At 41.7% G+C, this 22130-nt stretch overlaps 3 protein-coding genes across 4 annotated transcripts; 2 read left to right on the plus strand and 1 right to left on the minus strand.

The window, feature by feature from the left end:
* Positions 1 to 856: 856 nt before the first annotated feature.
* On the plus strand, positions 857 to 10633 carry lrig3 (leucine-rich repeats and immunoglobulin-like domains 3). Its single transcript, XM_057324208.1, has 19 exons — positions 857 to 1271; positions 3463 to 3534; positions 3619 to 3693; positions 5537 to 5671; positions 5762 to 5905; positions 5985 to 6128; positions 6213 to 6356; positions 6432 to 6575; positions 6953 to 7033; positions 7115 to 7186; positions 7274 to 7345; positions 7434 to 7597; positions 7856 to 8185; positions 8310 to 8591; positions 8669 to 9145; positions 9234 to 9392; positions 9499 to 9618; positions 9694 to 9882; positions 9989 to 10633. The coding sequence occupies exons 1-19, from the start codon at positions 1072 to 1074 to the stop codon at positions 10201 to 10203; spliced, it is 3219 nt and encodes a 1072-aa protein (XP_057180191.1). The 5' UTR covers positions 857 to 1071; the 3' UTR covers positions 10204 to 10633.
* Positions 10634 to 14196: 3563 nt separating this feature from the next.
* atp23 (ATP23 metallopeptidase and ATP synthase assembly factor homolog) lies at positions 14197 to 16859 on the minus strand. Its single transcript, XM_057324384.1, has 6 exons — positions 16586 to 16859; positions 16390 to 16435; positions 16228 to 16309; positions 16013 to 16150; positions 15845 to 15928; positions 14197 to 15451 (listed from the first exon to the last, which is right to left on the minus strand). The coding sequence occupies exons 1-6, from the start codon at positions 16800 to 16802 to the stop codon at positions 15248 to 15250; spliced, it is 771 nt and encodes a 256-aa protein (XP_057180367.1). The 5' UTR covers positions 16803 to 16859; the 3' UTR covers positions 14197 to 15247.
* Positions 16649 to 21825, plus strand: rpap3 (RNA polymerase II associated protein 3). 2 transcript variants are annotated; one of them, XM_057324381.1, is made up of 18 exons: positions 16649 to 16764; positions 17023 to 17165; positions 17919 to 18075; positions 18160 to 18303; positions 18382 to 18492; positions 18658 to 18785; positions 19502 to 19623; positions 19702 to 19772; positions 19837 to 19962; positions 20058 to 20185; positions 20267 to 20388; positions 20471 to 20541; positions 20673 to 20756; positions 20831 to 20952; positions 21025 to 21172; positions 21254 to 21351; positions 21431 to 21531; positions 21630 to 21825. In XM_057324381.1, the coding sequence occupies exons 3-18, from the start codon at positions 17926 to 17928 to the stop codon at positions 21713 to 21715; spliced, it is 1812 nt and encodes a 603-aa protein (XP_057180364.1). In that variant the 5' UTR covers positions 16649 to 16764; positions 17023 to 17165; positions 17919 to 17925; the 3' UTR covers positions 21716 to 21825. The 2 variants fall into 2 exon arrangements, with proteins under 2 accessions (XP_057180364.1, XP_057180365.1); XM_057324382.1 differs by having other exon boundaries at positions 18163 to 18303.
* The last annotated feature ends 305 nt before the right edge of the window (positions 21826 to 22130 follow it).

The raw sequence follows: 22130 nt of genomic DNA on the forward strand, positions 1-22130 counted from the left end.
TCTGAGCATAATGACTGGCACCTGGCCACACCTCACGCCATCGGAGCAGAAACTTGCTCCTCACTCACGACTGTATACTACTGACATACAAGAGCTTTGATTCTTCTGAAAGAATTTCTCATCTTCTCATTTATTATCATATTTAAGATCTCCAGTGAGCTGCTGTCAATGCTACATGATTTCATTTTAATACTTCAGATATTTAACTTCAACATTTCAATCTCTATTTACAGTCTGTGAATATTAGAAAAGTTTGAGTGTTGAGTGTTAATAAATTGACTGACAGATGTGATAATTCATCATTAGAGCCGTGTCCAGACACAGACTGTGATCTCTCTGACACTGACAGTCTCGTTTGCTTCAGGTCATTTTCATGTTTAGCAATTAAAACAAAGAGGGTTTATTTAATAAGAATTGATTTATGCCTGATTTGATTATGTAGGACAAACAAACCAGTAACAATAATGCACCAGTAACACACTTGTCATTCTCACTGATGGACTGACAAAAGCATGAGCTCAGAACAGAAAATTAAAGATTCGATCCATCCCCCTCTGTCCCCCCAATGGGTTGAGGAAGTCAAACATCACATTGAGATGGTGGTGTGGTGGGGGGGATTCACACCTCCTAATGCAGGAACAGATGACAGCAAACACACAATAGACTCATGATCGTGCTGTTTATATGGTGATGAAGATACATTTCTTTCTTTCTTTCTTTCTTTCTTTCTTTCTTTCTTTCTTTCTTTCTTTCTTTCTTTCTTTCTTTCTTTCTTTCTTTCTTTCTTTCTATCGGTGATGAACTACAGTACCCAGAATGCCTCTCTCTGTTACCTTCGGCAAGGAGATCGAGCGTCACGGGAGCGCGCACGTCGGAATGTCCCAGCGCGCCGCGGTGGAAAAAGTTTCTTGTGGAGATGGAGCGGACGGCCAGTCGCTGATGTTTGCGCGATTCTCGACACGAAAAACTCATTAAATTGACTAAAACTCGAGCGGAACTTTTCTCTTTATAGTCGCGTGAGATTAAACTGTGAGGATTTTTATTTTTGGACGCTTGTTTTTCGGTTTGAAAATGTCGCAGCCAGCTCGCGCTGTGTGGCTCGCGCTGTTTTATTTTCTCTGCTCGGGATTTAAAGTGATTCACGGAGACTCGGGTGGGTCGGAACCGGACTCGTGTCCGTCTGTGTGCTCGTGTGCGGGGTCTTTGGCGGATTGTAGTCGGTTAAAACACGGCAGAAGTGTGGAGAGACTCCCCGCGTGGATCACGCGTCTGTAAGTGATTTACTTTCCTTTGTGTCTGTGATTGGAAAATCACCTCAAAATATCCAACAAATACATTATCAAAAATATACCTGACTGATGATAAATCTGCACAAAATACTACTGCTTCTCTTTAATAAACGTACAGGAAGAGTTGAGCTGCAAAACAACGAAAAACAAACACGAGCAGAAGTGTAAACAGTCCTCCTCATATAACGTTAGTGCAACAATGTGTAAAAACATACTTTGATTTTTTCTCTGTGTTTGTGTGTTTATTTAAAGGCATGAGCACAAACAAACAAAGTTTTACATTAAACTTGATAAACTTTTAAAGAACAAAATAAAATACGAGTCTGCGTGTGAGAAAGTAAAGAAATGTGTGTTGAGAAGATTGTGTTTAATACAGATTACAATAGAAAAATGGCAAATATCACATCATGTACACATTATATATTAAATATAATGTCAGATGTAGTGTACAATGGAAATAAGAAGTGTGTGGCAAGTTTGATCAGATAAATTAGTGTTTTGTTTTCACTCACAGTTTTCACTTAATTTGCATGTTTGTTATTTATATATAAAGAACAAACAGACTTTATTGTCTGTTTTATACTTTACCGTTGTGCACTTTAGTTCAATGTTTTACAGAAATAAAATTAGCTATTTGAAGTGTGTGTTTGGTTGTTGTTGTTTTATGAAGGTCGTTGTGTACATTTACTATGCAGAGTTTCTATATATTTGTGTGTGTGTTCTTGGAATTGAACCCATGACATGTGTGCTGCAGACACAATACTTTAGAAACTGAACTTCAGAGATCTCCAGGTTTGTTGTATTGTGAGTGAAGTGAGTGTGGAGCCCTCAGTAGGGTGCAGGAGTTTTCTGGCATGTTAATTTATGAGCAGCACATGTTAATGCAGTAAATTGGCAGAGCTTTTGTTTTCTCCGGGCCCATTATTTCTGCTGAATTAGCAGCTAAACTCAACCAGAGATGGAAGCCATTAGAGAGGGAGAGGGAGAGGGGGAGAGGGAGAGGGAGAGAGGGGGGGGTGCTCTAGGTTTTGCCTGAGAGATCTCTCACTGCCAGAATGGAAAAATAGAAGGAAAAATCTTTTCACGATTTACATCTGGAAAGAGGAGCGTTTTTTTCTGTCTGCAGAGTCAGATATCCCAGACAAACTCTTCACAGCTTTAACACGTTTACTTCTGACTGGAAAATAAACCAGTCAAATACACACTTCAATGAAACATTTATAAAGTGTCTTAAAGTAAATACACGATAATCATTCAGTACATCAAAGTATCTCCGATATCATCACTAAAGGTTTCATTCTGTCGAAAATCAAAATTCTGTTATAATTTATTCACCGTCATGTGGTTTAAATCTGTATGTGAGTCTTTCTTCAGTAAAACACAACAGATGATATTTTGAGAAATGTCTCTGTGGTTTTGTGTTCATACAATGGAAGTCAATGGAGTTCAGTGTTGTTTGATTATCAACATTCTTCAAAATATCTTTTGTGTTCTGAAGAAGAAAGAAACTCATACAGGTTTGGAATGACATAAGGGTGAATAAATAATTTAAGAATTTAAAATTTTTGCCTGAACTGTCCCTTTAAATGGTGTTGAACAGTCACTGAAGATTGAAGATTGTGTTATCGTCTTATCATAACAGATGTGAGTGTTGTGTAAATCTCTTCTGTGTTTGTGTGTCTGTGGCTCTTCTCGGATGTCAGAAACACAGTTAAGTCTGGCTCTATAAAACACACGTCATGATTTCTTGAGGGTTTATCAGGTGCTGGATTAACTGACATGTGTATCTGGCTGTTGTGTGTCAGTGTGTGTAATGATGTTGTATGAGCGCTGTCTCAGAACACACACGTGATTTGCTGTTAGGAATCAGATGTGCCGTCACTTTCTCTGCATTGTGAATAGATTAGCAGTCGTAAGATTCTCTGGCCGCTCGCCGTCACGTCTGATGGAGTCCAGATGGAGCCGGGATCAGCTGGAGATGAAATAAATTCACAGAAATACTGTGACGGTCAGAGAGGGGTTTTTCTGTTCTGGTATGATGTTGATATTAATGTGTGAGTGTGGCTGTGTTTAAACTCTCTCATGTCGGTCAGTTTTTGTTTTTCTCGAGGGTCACAGATTCTCTGGATGGTTTGTGGTGTTCTTGTGTCTCATGATGATGTTGTCTTTACAGGGATCTGAGCCACAACAGGTTACGCACGTTTCCAGAAGCTCTGTCCTCCAGTCTGCCGCACCTCATTGAGATGTAAGAACACTCGTGAATATTTCTCTTCGTTTGTGTTTTAATGTCACAGCTGACATCTGTAACCCCATGGTTTTATGTTCACAGAAAACTGAACAACAATGAGTTTGAGTCGATACCAGATTTGGGTCCAAGCGCTGTGAATCTGAGCAGTCTGATTCTGTGAGTATAAGAGATTGCTCGTGTCATTTCATCATCAATGTTCACTGTGATTCATTCATCATCATGTGTTCTACTTTTGAATCATTCATCAAGAGAAATGTGCATTATATCTAGTATCCCATGGCTTTATTTTCATTAGACTATACAGTATGATATTCTAACATTGCTGTTTCTGAAGAGGGTGTGTTGTGTGTTTTGCTCTTTGTAGCAGTACACACTTTGAGTTTGGATGGTGTTTTCTCTCTGATGGCGTCTGTGGCTTTCATTTGTGTCTTTTGGCTTGTGTTGTTCAATTCTACACGTTCAGCACCGGTGCCTTGCTGATAAAACCATTTTACCATTTTTATGAAAATATGAATTATTATAAGAAAACATTCAGAGCTGTTAGTTTACGGCTAATATTGGCTTTACCATTAATTTCCAGCAGCTTTAGACTGACAGATAGTGTCAAAATATAAAAGAGAGTTTCACTGTTCTTGTCTTACAGTGTTATTTTTGTGTATTATGTGACATGTTAACTGTCAAGATTCTTCTACGCTGTTTTATACCGCGGTGGATAGTCAGAACTGTTTTTATGACACGTGAGGATTTAATGAGTAGGTCAAATGAGTTTTACAAGTGATGTTTACGTGTAGTTTAAGTTAAATGGAGATGAATGTGTGTGCATGTGCTGGATCTGAAATTCTGAGGCTGGTCGTTATTTCATTTAAAATGACTCTTATGAGTCAAAATGAGTTTTATTCTTAAAGACCCATGCATACAAATGATAAATAAAGGAGTGAAAACTAGTTGAAATAGTTTTAGATAATCACTGATACACATTTAAAGAATTCGAATGTAATGTGTTGTTATATGAAGTTCAGGTTAATGTTATTGTGTAAAGTTTGTAGACATAAGACAGGACTTGTGCTGAGCTTACTACTAAAAATATATTGCACAGTGTGCGCGTGTGTGTGCGAGAGACTGACGGCAGTGATTTAACTAACAGCCTTTAACAGCCTTATTTGCTGAAAATTGGTTGAACAAATTTAAACAGAATGACACAATACAGCACTTGTTTGACTGAACTGAGAGGCGGGAGATTAAACACACACACACACACACCTGAACACACACACACATACAGACACACACAGCTGAGCACACACTGACACACACACACTCACTCACTCAGCTGAGCACACACACACACGCACAATTTTATGGTCATTTGAAGCATCATCATGACTTTCCCTTTGAGATCTGATCATGACGTCCGAGTCAACTCTCATCTCTTTGTTTTCTTGTGATGGTCTTGGTCTTTAAGGAAAGAGTTGTGGTTGGTGTAGTGTTTTCTCCTTTATTGTCTAGAAGGAAGAAGAGATTCATCATCGTCATCATTTTTATTGTAAAGTTGTTGTGTATATGAGTGTGTCTGTGTAGATTGTGTTCTGTAAGTCATCTGTGAAATTCCTCACTTCAGGTTTTTTTAATTGCATTGCATCGTTTGTTTATTCTCTCCCGACGGATGTGCCGAAACACGTCTGAAGTGTTATCATCATCTCCCTCAACACCTCTGACTCATTTCCACACAAAAGCACAACATGTTTCCCAGAATGCACCCCTGCACAGCACAACCCATTCATGATTTCATACATGTGTAGTTTTTCTTTTTGTTGTTGTGGTTTCAAACTAAAAAGAGAGACTGGAGTGTGATCTCTTTTGTAGACTCGTCGGTTGTGTTTTTAGGGTCTCTGAATGTTTTTATTCTGCACTATCTGTGCAAACCCTAGAAAGTCATCTCAGTGTCTGCTGTCGGCTCGCTCGCTCTCTGAAATCTTATGTACTTTCTCTCTGTATCTAGAGCGAACAACAAAATCTCCAGAATATCATCAGAACGCCTCGCTTCACTGGACGCCCTGGAAACGCTGGACCTTAGCAACAACAATATAATGGAAGTGCGATCCGGAGCTTTTCCTCCACTTCCTCTCAGAAACCTGTGAGTTTGTGTTTTACCTCACTGAACTGTGCTGTGTGTGAGAACATCTTCAGTTCTTTCATTAATTCAGTTGTGTGCGTGTGTGTGCAGGTTTCTGAACAGTAATCGAATCTCTCTTCTGGAGCATGGCTGTTTCAGTAATGTGTCTGGATCACTGCTGGTGTTACAGCTCAATAAAAATCGTCTAAACTCCATCCCGGCTAAATTCTTCCAGCTGCCTCACCTTCAGCATCTGTAAGTTCACACGCACATATCTCATCCTCTCAGCCATCTGACGAGTGTTTTAAGCACTGTCACTGTGATCCGTCGGCAGGGAGTTGAGCAGGAACCGTGTGAGACGTGTGGAGGGTTTGACGTTTCAAGGGCTTCACAGTCTGCTCTCGCTGAAGATCCAGAAGAACGGCATCACTCGACTCATGGACGGAGCTTTCTGGGGTCTCAGTAACATGGAAGTTCTGTGAGTAAAACTGGATACTCAACACTAGATAGGGAATGAAACGAAACGAGCGCGTTCTTGATGTGTGTGTGTGTGTGTGAGCAGGCAGTTGGAGTATAATAACCTGACGGAGGTCAATAAGGGTTGGCTCTACGGTCTCCGTGCGCTACAACAGTTGCATCTCTCACACAACAGCATCAGTCGCATTAAACCCGACTCGTGGGAGTTCTGCCAGAAACTGGCCCAGCTGTGAGTGACATCATTTCCTGTATGATTGGATATAAGAGAGTCGATGATGTGTTGACGGGTGTGTTTGTGTGACAGTGATGTGAGCTGGAATCACTTGAGTCGCTTGGATGAAGGCAGTTTCATGGGTCTCAGTGTTCTGGAGCAGCTCAGCGCTGGAGACAATCACGTCAGTTTCATCGCAGACGGAGCGTTCAGAGGTCTCACCAGTCTGCAGACGCTGTGAGTTTCACAATGACATCACTGTTTTCAGTTCAGTTATTAAACATGTAGTGATGATTCCTTTATTTACTCGTCATGATACAAATGATTTGGAGTTTGCTCGTGTATGTGTGCCGGGGCTGTGGGATTCTTTCTTAAACAGAACCAAATGTTGTTCAGCTCAGAGGTCAGCACAGGTCACGTGTGTTCGGGGAAGGGGACGTTAATGAGCACACATGGCCGGAGTGTTAGGAATCTTGTTTCTGAAAGAGACAGCGCACATTCTTGTTTGAATTGCGTGTTGAATGAAACGTAGTCATGAGCTCTTGTTAGGTCATTTGCTTTGCGGTTCATTTTAACACATGTGAACATGCTGACGTGTTTTGATTTCTGTTCAGAGATCTGAGGAGTAATGAGATCTCGTGGACTATTGAGGACATGAACGGGCCATTCTCTGCTCTGGATAACCTGAGGAAACTGTGAGTGTTTATAAATGTCATCATACACACATCATACACACTGGATTGAGGTGAAACTGAAGGATTATTCTTGTTCTTCAGGTTCCTGCAGTGGAATCGAATCCGATCGGTCACCAGAAAATCCTTCACGGGTCTGAACCTGTTAGAGCTGCTGTAAGTCCTTCACATGATGATGATGATGATGATGATGATAATGATAATGATGATGATATCGCAATCTCTTTTGTCTCCTCATCACAGGGACTTGAGTAATAATGCCATCATGTCTCTTCAAGCTAACTCTTTCTCTCAGATGAGTCGACTGTCAGAGCTGTACGTACAGTATGAATCTCTTCAAGTCTTCATCAGCTGCGTCACAGCTCTTTTTCTCATGAATCTGGTTCCTCTCTCGTTCCGTCAGGCACCTGAACACGTCCAGTCTGCTGTGTGACTGCCAGCTGAAGTGGTTTTCTCTGTGGGTGGCCGAACATTCGTTTCTTCCGCTGGTGAACGCCAGCTGCGCCCATCCGCTCATGCTGAAGGGTAAAAGTGTTTTCACTGTCGCTCAGGACGAGTTTGTGTGCGGTGAGCAACGATCTCTTCATGTCTGCTTTTATTTCTCACATGCAATGTGTGTTTAAATTAAATTTCACTTGACATTGTGTTGCGTTGAAGCAAATCAGATTGATTTTATTTTTAATTGTGTGTTGTTTGTTTCTGTTTGGCCAGCGCAGAAAGCAAACACATAAATGCCGACTGCTGTCGATCATGTTGTCCCACTCCTCACCTGTCATTGGTCAGATTGGTGTGTTTGACTCGTGTGCATCTGTTCTTGTTTCACAGATGATTTACCCAAACCTCAGATCACCGTCCAGCCGGAGACTCAATCTGCCATCAAAGGCACAAACGTGACGTTTGTTTGCTCGGCCGCCAGCTCCAGTGACTCGCCCATGACATTCGCCTGGAAGAAAGACAACGAGATTCTGAACGACGCTGAGATTCATAACCAGGCTCACGTGAGATCTCAGGCTGGAGAGGTGAGCGAGGTGACTGAATACACCACCACCCTGCAGCTGCGCTCTGTTGAGTTCTCCAGCGAGGGCAAATATCAGTGTGTCATCTCCAACCACTTTGGATCGTCATACTCCAACAAAGCCAAACTGACCGTCAACAGTAAGTGTTCACACAGTTCAGCACACACACACACGTGTCAGCCATTGTCATCTGATCTTGTCAGTCTGTCATTTCTGAAAGTCTCGAAACTAAAGATGGTCCACTGTACTTTGATTCCTCGTAGTGTTGCCGTACTTCACGAAAATGCCGATGGATCTGACGATTCGTGCGGGGGCTACGACCCGTCTGGAGTGTGCTGCCAGTGGACATCCATCGCCTCAGATCGCCTGGCAGAAAGACGGAGGAACTGATTTCCCAGCCGCACGTGAGCGGCGAATGCACGTCATGCCAAAAGATGACGTGTTCTTCATTGTGGATGTGAAGACTGAAGATATCGGCGTGTACAGCTGTACGGCTCAGAACACTGCTGGGTCTGTTTCTGCTAACGCTACGCTAACTGTACTGGGTAAGATAATCATATGATGATGAACTATTCCTCTTTAGAAGTTCAGAGAGAGAGAAAACATTGTGTTGTTCCTGCAGAAACCCCATCATTCCTCAGACCTCTGATGGATCGTACCGTGGTAAAGGGAGAGACAGCAGTGCTTCAGTGTATCGCCAGCGGCAGTCCTCCTCCACGGCTCAACTGGACTAAAGATGACAGTCCTCTTCTCGTCACAGAGCGCCACTTCTTCGCCGCTGGAAACCAGCTGCTCATCATCGTGGACGCGGCCGAGGTTGACGCGGGAACATACACCTGTGAGATGTCCAATCCGCTGGGCACCGAGCGAGGAAACGTCCATCTGTCCGTCCTCCCCAACCCCAACTGTGACTCTGGTTCAGCCGGCGGTGGGGCGTTGGGCTCGAGATCAGCCGGGGGTCTGGAAGATGACGGCTGGACCACTGTGGGGATCGTGATCATCGCTGTGGTCTGCTGCGTGGTGGGCACGTCTCTGGTCTGGGTGGTGATCATATATCACACGCGCAGACGCAACGAGGACTGCAGCGTCACTAACACGGGTCAGTTTCCATGATCTCAACCCCTCACTCTTGTAATCCTCAATTCATTTTCTGTCCGTTCAATCTCATGGATTTTGTTTCTGTGTAGATGAGACGAATCTGCCGGCGGACATCCCGAGTTATCTGTCCTCTCAGGGGACTCTAGCGGAGCGTCAGGACAGTTATATTCCATCGGATAACAGCAGCGGACATCAGTACATGAGCGCCTCCATCGGAGGATTTTACATCCCACCCAAAGATTTAAACAGTAAGATGCACGCATAAACTAAAGTTAGCCAACATGACACAAATCATTATAAAGGTTTCAACGATGGGCTGTTAATCACGGAACGTCTTGTTTGTTTATCCTGTAGGTCTCTATCGGTTGGAGACAGGAAGTGAAGGAGACATGGAGGTGGCTATTGACCCGCTGCTGTGTCAGTATCAGCCGAGAGGAAACCAGTACAACGCAGAACTGCCCGAATCCTACAGTGGTCAGTCCGACACCATCACATCAACACTGCAAGTGTGTGTGTGTGTTAAATGAGATGTTGTGTTATGTCCCTCAGACCAGTGGCTCGTGTGTAGAGACTCATACAGCAGCTGCAGGACGAGAGATTTCTACACCTGCAGGTCATCACTCCCCAGTGAACCCATGGATCATGTGATGCAGCTCTCGAGCGTGGGTGTTCACCTGCAGACGGATCAGTTCTGTGTGGATGACTGTGAGCGAGGGAGCTGCTCTGGATCATATATGGGTGGGTCTTTCATTCTGAAAAATGTCTTTTAGTGACGGCACTGTTTTGTTTGAACTCAACTCATCATATGTCAGTTTTGACTCATTTGTGTGGTCTCTGGTCTCAGGTACGTTTGGTAAAGTGCCGTGGAGAACACAGCAGGAGCTCTGCTCTTACAACAGAGTTGATCTTCATGAGAATTCATACACTGCCTTGAACACAGACTCTGATCGTGAGGAGGAACACACGAGCCGTGCGCTCACAGAAGCGTCCAGCGCTGGTGTGTATGAGCAGCCCTTTGATAACAGGACGATAGAGAGGTTTGTGCACGCAGTCATGTGACTTTATAAACCCTTTCCTCTCTTCAACCAAACCCCAGAAATCTTCTACCTCAGAGTGAACTCTACATCTGAATGTAACCAGAGACTGATGGAGACATTTGTACAAAGATATAGAATATAAATACATTTTATACAGAAGTATTGTATGTTGTAAATTAAAAGTGTAAATATGATCTGTTTATTTTTCCTACTATTGTTCCTTCATGTGTCGTGTGTAGACCGGAGTCAAACATGTCACCGTGCATGAACATTTCACCAACTTCATCAGTTTATTAATGACAGCGACTCATTGAAGATTATTTGAGGATCAGTGTGACAGTTGTCTGTGTTTGATGCAGATTCATGATTCTCTGTTGATTTGCTTTGTGTTTTAAATAAAGCTGCTGTTTGCACAGACGTGAAACTATCAAACACACTGTGATGTGCTGCTGAACGTTCAACCCTGCTCTGGAATACACAATATTTGATCAAAGATTGTGAAGATTCAATCATAAAACTTAACACAACACAAACTTAAAAAACCTAAGGCAGTATGTTCATGAGAGTCAGATTTTCCTGGCACAACACGAGAACAACTGAATTCCAGAAGAATTCCTGCACTTTGATTCAGACTCCAGCGAGTTTCTGCTGATCCAGCATCAGTTTTTATTTGAGCGTGTCCTCAGGTCACTGACCTCAGATCTGTTCCTCACACACAGAGAGAGAGAGAGAGAGAGAGAGAGAGAGCAGCTGGGTGTTGTGGTTGATTGGTGGTGATTGTTTGCAGATGTTGGAGGTAATGGATGATCCAGCGGCTCTTTCATCAACAGATTCTCTCAGCTGAAGATATAAACATCTTCACCGTTCTTCATCTTGAGGAATCCTTAAAAACAGATTTTCTTTATCGTACAGATGTTGAGTTGTGATCTCTTTATGGCGCCTGTGGTTTCTCGTAACTCTTTTCAGCACAGGTGGGAACGCAGAGACTTCAAGTAAAAAGTGCAGGGCATGAGGAATTCTGGGAAGGTTGGTGGGATATCAGAGCAGTTGGAGTCTGAATCATCCCACGAGAAACTGATGTGAGATCAGTGAAAACGACTCATCTGAGATTCACACCAATGATACGACTGGCAGCGTTTGTCCAGACCACAGCACGAAACTAACATTAAAAAAATATTAGAAGTGTCGAGAAGTCAGATTGACCAAACAAGTGTTTTAAGAGTCAAGTTTGAGACACAAATGAAAGAGTCAAAGCTGTAAATGTGAACTAAAGTTTATTTCCAGTGGAGCAGCTCACACTCTTTATTTAAACAGCACAGATATATTTGTGTAACATCTAAACACATTCACACATTTCTGCCATATGTGCTGCAGTAACACAGAAGTGTGTGTGTGTGTCATGTGAACTGTAGAATTGTGTAAATCTTTTACAGTATTACAGTAATGTGTTGACATTTTTGCACTTTTATAGCTTTTTTTTGAGAAGGTTGCCATGTGATGTTTTTATTCACATGCAGAAATTTTCTGCAGATTTTGCATTCATTGGTGTCTCGCTTGACAGGCAGTCAGGCCACCCAGAAGAGACGTTTTCACAGACTCACAGACGTTTCGCTGTTGGTTTATCGGATCTGAGCCAAATCATATATACCGTCTTCATACACGGCAGATCTTTCTCCTCCCTTGTGCAAGCCAAATGATCGCCATCCAAGAAGAAACACGACTCTCTCGCTCAACAGAAATAAGAGTCAATATGCAGTCTCTCTCATAACAAAGATCTGCTGATGTTTTCCAGATGTGACTCCATCTGATGATGCCAGAAACACGAATATCATCATTATTAAAGAAATGAAACTCGCCCTCCTGTCAGTCTGACACATATTTGCTTTTATTTCCATTAAACACAGAAGTAGATGTGCAGAAGAATCTCACACTGAGAATGACAGCATACGCATTTTAGCTGAAATTTCCCTTTTAATCATGATCAACTTTAACAGCTCTGAGAAATTCCAACACACATGTGACAACCTGTGTGCGCGTCTATATATATATATGTGTGTGTGCGTGCGTGCGTGCGTGCGTGCGTGGAGAGACAGAGAGGGAGAGCGAGAGTAAATGACTGTTATTAGTCTAATGGTTTTATAATGTCTCTTTCCTGACGTCTGTGACTGTTTGCTGCTGATATGCGCACACACGCGCGCGCGCGCGCACAGTCTCAAATCATCACAAAGTCATCTGTAGAAAAATCAAAGACAACGGAAGTGAATGTTGTGAAGCAGCAGAATACACATTCAAACACACAACATACACTGTTCAATGTGTTTATCCTCAAGACGTTTGTACATGTTAACACAATAAAATCATTTAACATATCTGTGTTGAAGGTATATTAAATATTATGAGCACACAAATCAAGTCAACAAATACAGTAGATGGCCACAAGTCCAGTATGATAAAGACATGATTTTGACATGTGTGATGTTATATGGAGTGTTGTTCAGTGTTTGTGAAGATGCTGTCATACACACAGTCACATGAACACTATAATGTCGAGATACTAAACAGCACAACACAGTGTGCATGTGTGTCTGCTGTAATAATGTGTTCATGTCAAACATGTTTATGTATTATATTGAGAAAACAATTGCAACAATTGTTCCTCTAGGCTGTTGTGACATCATCATCTCTCTCTCTCTGTGAACTAGCACACATCTGTATTTTCCATCAGAAGTGATTTCTGGCTCTGGTGTCTCTTGTGTTCATGTTTTGCTGATGGAGAGATTTTGCTTTTCTGACATAAACATTAGGAGAATTTCATAAATATCAATATAACATAGATATATTCTTTTTAAAATATTTATAGAATATGATTAATGTGAATAATAATAATACAGTATGTGAATGAAGCCTGCCCTGTAGTTTGGATCTATTGAGTTTTTATTCATTAGATGTGATCATTAGTTTCTTCAGTCATCAGACAGCATGAGCTCAGGTTATGAGAATGTAAAGATGCTGTAAGGTGTCTGTGAGAATCACTCCGGTCTTTATGAGTTAAATCTCTCATTATTGTTTGATGTTCAGTGTTTTACAGTCTTCATAATAAACTCATCAAAACTGACATTCATTTCAGTGAGGTTTTAAATTACTTTTTCAAAACTAAATGAATCATTGAAGTCAAACGATATAATTGTTCTGATGGTACAACGATGAAAAAAGTAACGTGAAGTAACAAAGTCCTTGAGATCTGAACTTGTTAGTGCACTTGTTAGTGAGTGTGTGTTTGCTGGTAATTAGTGCTGTACCCTTTGACCTGCTGTCTGTTAATGAGAATCAGATGATGAAGTGATGATGGTGGAGGGTTTGAGCTCTGAGCAGATTAATCTTTCACTCCTGGATAATGAACCTCCTGTGGATATCAGAGCAGCGCGGGTCAGTCAAACACACAAACACATATCATAGAAGTTCATCATGACTGCACTAATATAAAGTACCACAATTTACTCTAGTACTGCCATGTTTTCTACATGTTTAATGGCAAGAGCATGGTTTTATGGACATAAATAGATCTCATAAATGGAGCGCCATACAGCTCCGTCTGTGAGTTTGAAAGGTTTTATTATCATAGTCTGACTATAGATATTGTAGTAACTGCAGTGACACAACTGTAACTTTGTGCTTATGCTACAAATAATAATATTACTGCAGTGAAATCAAGGTGACTCTTCAGAAAGTTGAAACACAATGATAGAATTATGTAAAGGTCAACAGCGCCACCGTGAGGATACTGATGTATATACAGGTTTTATAAACTTAATCAGTTTTGTCAATTTAGTCCCTTTATCCTAAGCCTGTGCTGTCATAACTACATTAGTGCTTCATCAGTTGCTTGTTTCTAAAGTGTTAAAAAATATATATTATTAGATACAAATACTATAGATAAAATAATATGGGTTTAATAATGTTTAAGTAAATACTTATTCAAAACAACCACTTTAGCAAAGTTTGTCCTGTTTTTTGTTTATTTCTATAAATAACATAATTCATTTTGTTCAATAAATATACTGTCATTAAAATATGTTAATATCACAATATATAAAAACAAAATGATTTAAAAATAGTAAAGATTTTGAAAGCATTGGACATCTCATAACTTAATATAGATTTACAGCAGTAACAAAACTGATATTTTATATCATATGATTAATATAATGTTTAGGCCTAATGGTTTCATTATAAATATGGTGATTATCTCTTCGGTGGACACCCAATTTAATGTATGATATTTACCATCTGAATCTAACCATGTCAACAAATGATAACGTCAGCCAGCTGTTATCATGTTAATTTAGGGTGCTTTTTTACCCCAAATATCATACTTTTACATATTCTTCTGTTATTGAAAAATTGTTGCACAAGACCCTAATTTTAGCAATTATCATGCTCTGCTTAAATCTTCAACATTTTGAAAAACATAATCAAATATTAGATCAAATTAGCACCAAATCAATTTTGCACTGTTGCCCGTGATCGTGTCAAAGATCAGCTGAATATCCACATGCAGAGGGAAAAGTGCATGTTTTGGAAGGTGCTACAGCAATTTTTGTGCCATGTAGTGGTTTACAAGAAAATAAAATCAAAAGGTGCCTTATACCCCGTTGTAGCCTACCCTATCAAAATCATTCAAATTCATATACTTGTTTCACAGATGACTTCCAGCAGTGACTCCACATTTATCTGTCCAAACATCTGATCCCAACATGAATACTTGACTTGATTTAACATCAAACACAAATTCTTTAATAAATTACAGGTTTATTTCATTCCTTCCAAACTATAACGAGTGTGTTTTTCCTCATTTGTGGTCAATTAAAAAGACTTTAGTGCCAATCAAATTATGAAAAAGGCAAGTGTGTGTTCTTGACAACGACACACAGAAAACACACAGAGAGGAATGAACAGTGAATGTTCTTCTGGTCATCTGTGATAAATGCAGATTATTTGTAATTCAGGTCATATTAAAGCACCGTTGTGAGAATAAAAACACAAAGCGACACTGCACTTTGTGTGATTTACAAGTTTGCATGGTATCGATCTCTGTTCTCAAAATCCCTGTGGGCAAACTTCGCGTCCTTCTTGCTGTGTGGGATGCGACCAAAGGGGGCGTGGTCATTGAAACAGCTGTCAAACACCTCATCCACCACTCGCTCCGCCTCCTCCCTGCTCACCTTCCTCACGGCGAGGATGGAACGCAGCGCGCGACTGCGGACGCATTCCTGCTCAACAAACACAAGAGACCTTCTGATGAAAATCACAACACGTCATACACTCGATCTGCTATACACCAGAATAACACAGAGCAGACACTCTCTCAGATTACAGTCTTCATCTCTTACTAATACTTCTAGGCCCGGTTTCACAGACGAGGCTTAAAGCTAGTCTCAGACTAAAAGGAATGTGTGACCTGTCTTAACTGAATATAACTTGCCCAGAAATATCTTAAAATATATCGGTGCCATTGTTTTGTCTCAAGATGCACACCAGTAATGTATTCTTATAAGGCATTTTCATAAAAGCGACACAAATATCTTAATTCAACTAAGGCATAGTCCTGGCTTAAGCTAGTGTTAAAAAAAAACTAGTGTTTAATATCAAGCAACACAGGTTACTTGATGATGTTCCTTGAGGCCAAAGTTAAATCTGGAGATCTCATTGATGAAGGAACAGTCGCCGCTCAGATTGGCCGCTCGAATCTACCAGAAAAACAAAGAACATGTCACGGTCACTCATCATTATTATACATGATAAATACAGTGTAAATGATGATGTCCGGTCACCTCTGAACAAGCCAAATGTCTGAAGTTACTGAACCAGTCCACTCGAGCTCTGCAGTGATCGAAAGCATGAATGAGTTCATGTGTGACCACTCGATTCATATGAGCCTGCTGATGAATGTTATTCTGACACAAAACAATCTGCAACACAAACACACGACAGTAATTGACAAACACTGACACGTCACGTGTGGACTTAATGTGCGAGTTTAACTCACCTGAGACGTGGCTGCATCAAATCCTCCACTGACGGTCCCATCACAATCCTCACAGGAGAAATGTCTGTCTTTATAAACTGTACTGAGAAGAAATCGCATAGAAATCACACGTGACGTCACACACACGTGCACAGAGGTGTTCATGCGTGATGATGATCTTACCAGCCGGAGTTTCTCATGGCCCCCAGCAGAAGTTTAGCGTATGGACCTGAAAAACACACAGAGAATGAAAGAAAAGCGATCAGTTATGACGTGTTTGTTATGTTACCTGTTCTTCTCTGCAGTGAGACATTACGCATGCGCTGCGCTGAGCTATATAACACGCGCGCGCACACACACAGATGTGATTTTGTCTTACTAGTGTCCAGGGTGAACTGCAGCATGATGTGACACTTGTGTTTAAAGGTGAACAGACTCTCTCCGATCGAGCCCTCCTTGTATTTGCTGCGCGCTCTGCCCGGATATAAACCGTACCCGTAATCCTCAACCTTCCGCTCGCTGTCCGCCGCTTTATTCTCATCAGATGCTTGTTTGTTGGTAAACAAATTCTCTTTATTCTCTTCCCTTGCAGCCATTGCTATATACGCCGTGCGCGCTCGCTCAAAGGTCACCCAAGCGCGGTGCTTGGTTTCAAAATTAAAGCGTCCGAGACTCGGGTTTCAAAATAAAAGCTTTATACAGAGACGAAATCAATAAATATGTTTTTTATTAACTTGATTATAATTTGTTTGTTGCTGCACGCTTGTATATACTACAAAACAGTGTAATATATATAAAAAAATATTTTCCCTGTAGATTTTGGCGTTTTCAGGTGTTGGTATTTTCACGCGCGCGGGCTGCGAGTGTGTGACGTAAAGCCCGAGTGCGCGCAGAGTACGTCACGCTGTCATGGCGCTGAAGACAAACGGCTGAATAAAACCTCGCCATCATTTCTGAAGGTATGAAACAGACACACCTGTTCTTCACTGCCGCTACAGTATTCGATTTTAAGCATATTAATTGTTTTTAATCAGTTTTTTAATTACGTAGAGGTATTAGTCGATAGTAATAAAATGTATGTTACGTGTGATGGCAACTCATGTAACGTTACTGTTATGTGATTGTTATCATTAAATATACGTCAAATAATAACTCGTATCTGTTTATATAACATCTCTGTGTTTACTGACCTGCTGTCTGCAGGTGTTTGTTTGTATAACTGTAACGTCACATGGTGGAGTTTATTAAGTTTATTAATCGTTTAGTTTTGTTCATTCATAATTTTGTTTTAATTTAATTAATATGATGTCTTACAGTCTTTTATGATCGGTTGAGCGTATTCATGAGATTATTGTTGTTGTTGTTGTTTAACAAGTTTGTTAAAGCCATAGTGTTGGTAGTTTCCCTATCAAAGCGTTACCATAGTACCCACAGTTTCCGCCACACCGCCAGTTCTTGTGGAACAGTTAGTGTTTGTAATCACAGCAAATGAGTGTGAACTGTGAATCCTCCTTCAAACTGTGTAAGAATCTTATCGGATGATTTTGTTTAATTTGATCATTTTTAATGATACCCAGTTCACTCTAGGAATAACACACGTATTTATTATGGTATTTTGATGGTTGTCATGGTCATTTTTAGAAGGGTAATGGATTAGCAGCTGGCAGCCGTGATGAACAGATCATGACGTGTGTGTTTGTGTGCGTGTACAGAACAGTGATGTCTGGAAATAAAGGTGTGGAGCTGCAGGTACAGATGCGACAGAACGCTGAAGATCTACAGAACTTCATGAAGGAGCTGGACAGCTGGGAGGAAGACATCAAGAGAAAAGATCAACAACTTTGTGCTGGAAACATCGACGAAACACAAGTAAAAACCCTCCTCCAGTGTGTCTCTGATCATTCATACAGAACATTCTTTGGCTTTTTTTATGTTCAATATATTTTTGTATAGCAGGAAAATCTCCCACCGGTGAGAAACAAGGATTATAAAAAGCCAAAGCAGAGGGTGAAACGTCAGACGAACAGTCAGAAAGATCAAAAAGAAACCCAGCGAATCAAATCTTACGATTATCAAGCGTGGGACAAATTTAATGTGGTGAGACAGTTGTCCTTTATTGAACAGAGTGATGTCATCAGTGTAATGAAGATTGACATGAGTGATGATGAATTCCAGGAGAAGGTTCTGGAGTCTATGGACACAGAAGAGAGTCTGATGCAGTCTAATGATTCAGACTCTGAGGGGATTCATGTGGACAGAGATCTGGCACTCACTGAGAAAGAGAAGGTAAGACTACTACAACAGCCATACCTGTAAAGACATCAATCAAAAAACTCATCACATGACCTCTGTGCTCTACTTAGAGTTTTCTGAAATCATTGAGAGGTTGTGTGAGGGTCAGAGCCAAACCTCAATTTGAGCAATGTGTGTGTGTGTGTGATGTTTCTTCAGGGTAATGAGTTGTTTAAAGGTGGTCAGTATGACGCAGCGATCGAGTGCTACACCAGAGGAATGAACGCAGATCCATACAACCCCGTCCTGCCAACAAACAGAGCCGCCTGCTTCATCAAACTCAAGAAGTAAAATCTGATTCACTTATTCTGGTTCAGTCCGTGTTCAGATGATTCTGTGTGTGTTCAGATGATTCAGTGTGCGTTCAGATGATTCAGTGTGCGTTCAGATGATTCGGTGTGCGTTCAGATGATTCGGTGTGTGTTCATGTGTTCAGATGATTCGGTGTGTGTTCAGATGATTCAGTGTGCGTTCAGATGATTCAGTGTGCGTTCAGATGATTCAGTGTGCGTTCAGATGATTCGGTGTGTGTTCATGTGTTCAGATGATTCGGTGTGTGTTCATGTGTTCCGATGATTCGGTGTGTGTTCATGTGTTCAGATGATTCGGTGTGTGTTCATGTGTTCAGATGATTCGGTGTGTGTTCATGTGTTCAGATGATTCGGTGTGTGTTCGTGTGTTCAGATGATTCGGTGTGTGTTCGTGTGTTCAGATGATTCTGTGTGTGTTCGTGTGTTCAGATGATTCTGTGTGTGTTCGTGTGTTCAGATGATTCGGTGTGTGTTCGTGTGTTCAGATGATTCGGTGTGTGTTCGTGTGTTCAGATGATTCGGTGTGTGAGTTCAGATGATTCGGTGTGTGTTCAGATGATTCTGTGTGTGTTCAGATGTTTCAGTGTGTTCAAATGATTCAGTGTGTGTTCAGATGATCTAGTCTGTGTTCAGATGATTCCGTGTGTGTTCATGTGTTCAGATGAATCATGTGTGTGATTGGTGTGCTGCAGGTTCGCTGTGGCGGAGTCGGACTGTAATTTAGCCATCACTCTGGACAGTAAATACATGAAAGCTTACGCCAGGAGAGGAGCCGCCCGCACCACACTGAAGAACCATCAGGGGGCGCTGGACGGTCAGTGAGCTCACACATCTCATCTCACACATCATCGGATCTCATGCTGATCTCATGTGAAGCTCATCTGTTTTTCAGATTATGAGATGGTTCTGAAACTGGATCCTGGAAACTTTGAGGCTGAGAATGAACTGAAGAAACTCAAGCAGGTGTGTTGACGTGTGTTTGTGTGTGCGCGTCTGAATCCAGCAGATGTTCATAATTTCACTTCAGCTCTTAGAATCCAGCGCGCAGACAGCAGAGAAGAGTCAGACAGCTGCGCAGACGCTTGATCCAGTGAAACTGCAGCAGCTGCAGGAGGAGCAGAGGAAACAGGAAGCTGTCATGCTTAAAGATCGAGTGAGCTCCGCCTCCTTCATCTGTCAATCATCTCAATCTGATCTCCTGTCATCACACTGATTCCTCTCTTGTGTGTGCGTGCGTGTGTGTGTCAGGGTAATGCATACTTCAAAGAAGGGAAGTATGAGGCGGCTGTGGAGTGTTACACTAAAGGGATAGAAATAGACAACACAAACGCACTTCTGCCTGCAAACAGAGCCATGGCTTACCTGAAACTCCACAGGTGACGCACACACACTGAATGTATATATACTGTATGTTTGTGTAGTGTACACTAGCTAGTCATCGTGTTTGTTATGTGTAGGTTCGATGAGGCTGAAAAGGACTGTGGTGCAGCTCTTGCTCTTGATATCACGTACTCGAAAGCTTTGGCCAGACGAGCGACGGCCAGAGCGGCTCTGGGAAGAATGAGAGAAGCTATAGAAGGTTTGATGATTCTTCAGCTGTGTGTTACATGTTCACTCTGTGACATGTATGTGATGAATCATTCTTGTGTGTTTCATCACAGATTATGAGCAGCTTCTCAAACTAGAGCCTGGAAATAAACAGGCCGTAACTGAGATCCAAAAACTCAAAGCGGTACATCAACACAACAACACTCAATTCACTGAGAGACGTGTGTGTCTGATTTCATCTCAACCAGTCTGTGTGTGTGTGTGTGTGTGTGTGTGTGTGCGTGCGTGCGTGTGTGTGTTTTGTGTGTGTGTTAGGAGTTGAAGTCGAGCGGTTGTCTGGTTACAGAGGAGAAGAGAATCATCCAGCCGATCAACAAACCTGAACATCTCAGATCAACTGTGAGTCCATCACACACACACACACACAATCATACTGTGTTCAGTGAGTAAGTTGTGTACGTGTGTTGTGCCAGAAACCCTTGAGGAGGATTGACATTCAGGAGGTGGGTGAGATGTCACGTGTGTCTGAATCATCTGCCGTCTCATCACCTCATCACAAGATCCAGAAGATCTCAGACGCTCTCCATGAGTCCAGGTGAGATGTCTGTGAGATGGGTCTCACTCGTGTGCTGTCAGTGTGAGACACTGATCTGTGTGTGTGTTTTAGAAATACTGAATGTGAGAATGACAGAAGTGCAGATGACGGGAATCCATCAGATGAATGTGTTCCTCCACCGCCCGCTAACAGTTTCCAGCTGGAGGCCGACCTGAGGAAGATCAGCGCTTACCCACAATCCACCTACAGATATTTAAAGGTACAGTCAAAGCGTCACTGTGATGTCATCACACACATCTGCATTTCACTTTCAGTGAAAACGGTCTCTTGTGTATTTCAGCAAATCAGTCCAGACGTTTATCCGAAGATCTTCCAGAACTCTCTGGAGCCTGACATTCTTAATCAAATCCTCAAGACATTTCACACCTTTTACATTCAGTGAGTGAAAGACTAATGTGACACGATGAACACAAACACTGATGAACAGACGGATGATGATCATTGTGTTGCATTTCAGACATGAAGACGCGTCTGTTCTGCTGGACGCCCTGAGAAACCTGACACGTGTCAAGAGATTTAATATGGCCGTCATGTTCATGTCATCTGATGAGAAGAGAGGTAAACACGCTCACGCACACGTACGCACCCACACACACACGCTCAGACAGACAGTGTTCAGGCAGTGTTGTGTTGATGTGTGTGTAAATGTGTTTCAGTGGTACAGGAGCTGTTTGATTGGATTCACCGCTCCGGTCTGGAAGATGATTCCGTTAAAGACTTGAAGAAGAAATATGGCCTCTGACCTTTGACCTCTGCTCACGGGCATGACTGATGTTTGACGTCACTGTCTTGTCTGAGATAACAAATGATTGAATGTGATTGGCTGATCATTAAATGTGCTTTAATATCTCATCATGAATGCGTCGTGCCTTTTAAATAAGTCGCCACACTGTCGCCTGTCACACAGTTTATAGTGAAGTTGAGAAGATTTCTGATTTCAAGTTTTTTAAAGTCAAAGTTTTTTCTTCCGTATCGTGACGTATATCTGAGTGAAACAACTTTTGAAATGAGAAAAAAATGTAGGGCGGGACTTGATTTCGTTCGAGTACTGATTGGATCGTAAAAGGTTGGGTGTTGCCAACAGAATGGAGTCAGATTTGAAATACAGTTTGCAATCTGTCAGTCATTGCAGCCCTGCCCTCGCGCCATTCCTCGTG

This window comes from Triplophysa rosa, linkage group LG24 (assembly GCF_024868665.1).
Source record: "Triplophysa rosa linkage group LG24, Trosa_1v2, whole genome shotgun sequence".
NCBI classification, from domain to species: Eukaryota; Metazoa; Chordata; class Actinopteri; order Cypriniformes; family Nemacheilidae; genus Triplophysa; species Triplophysa rosa.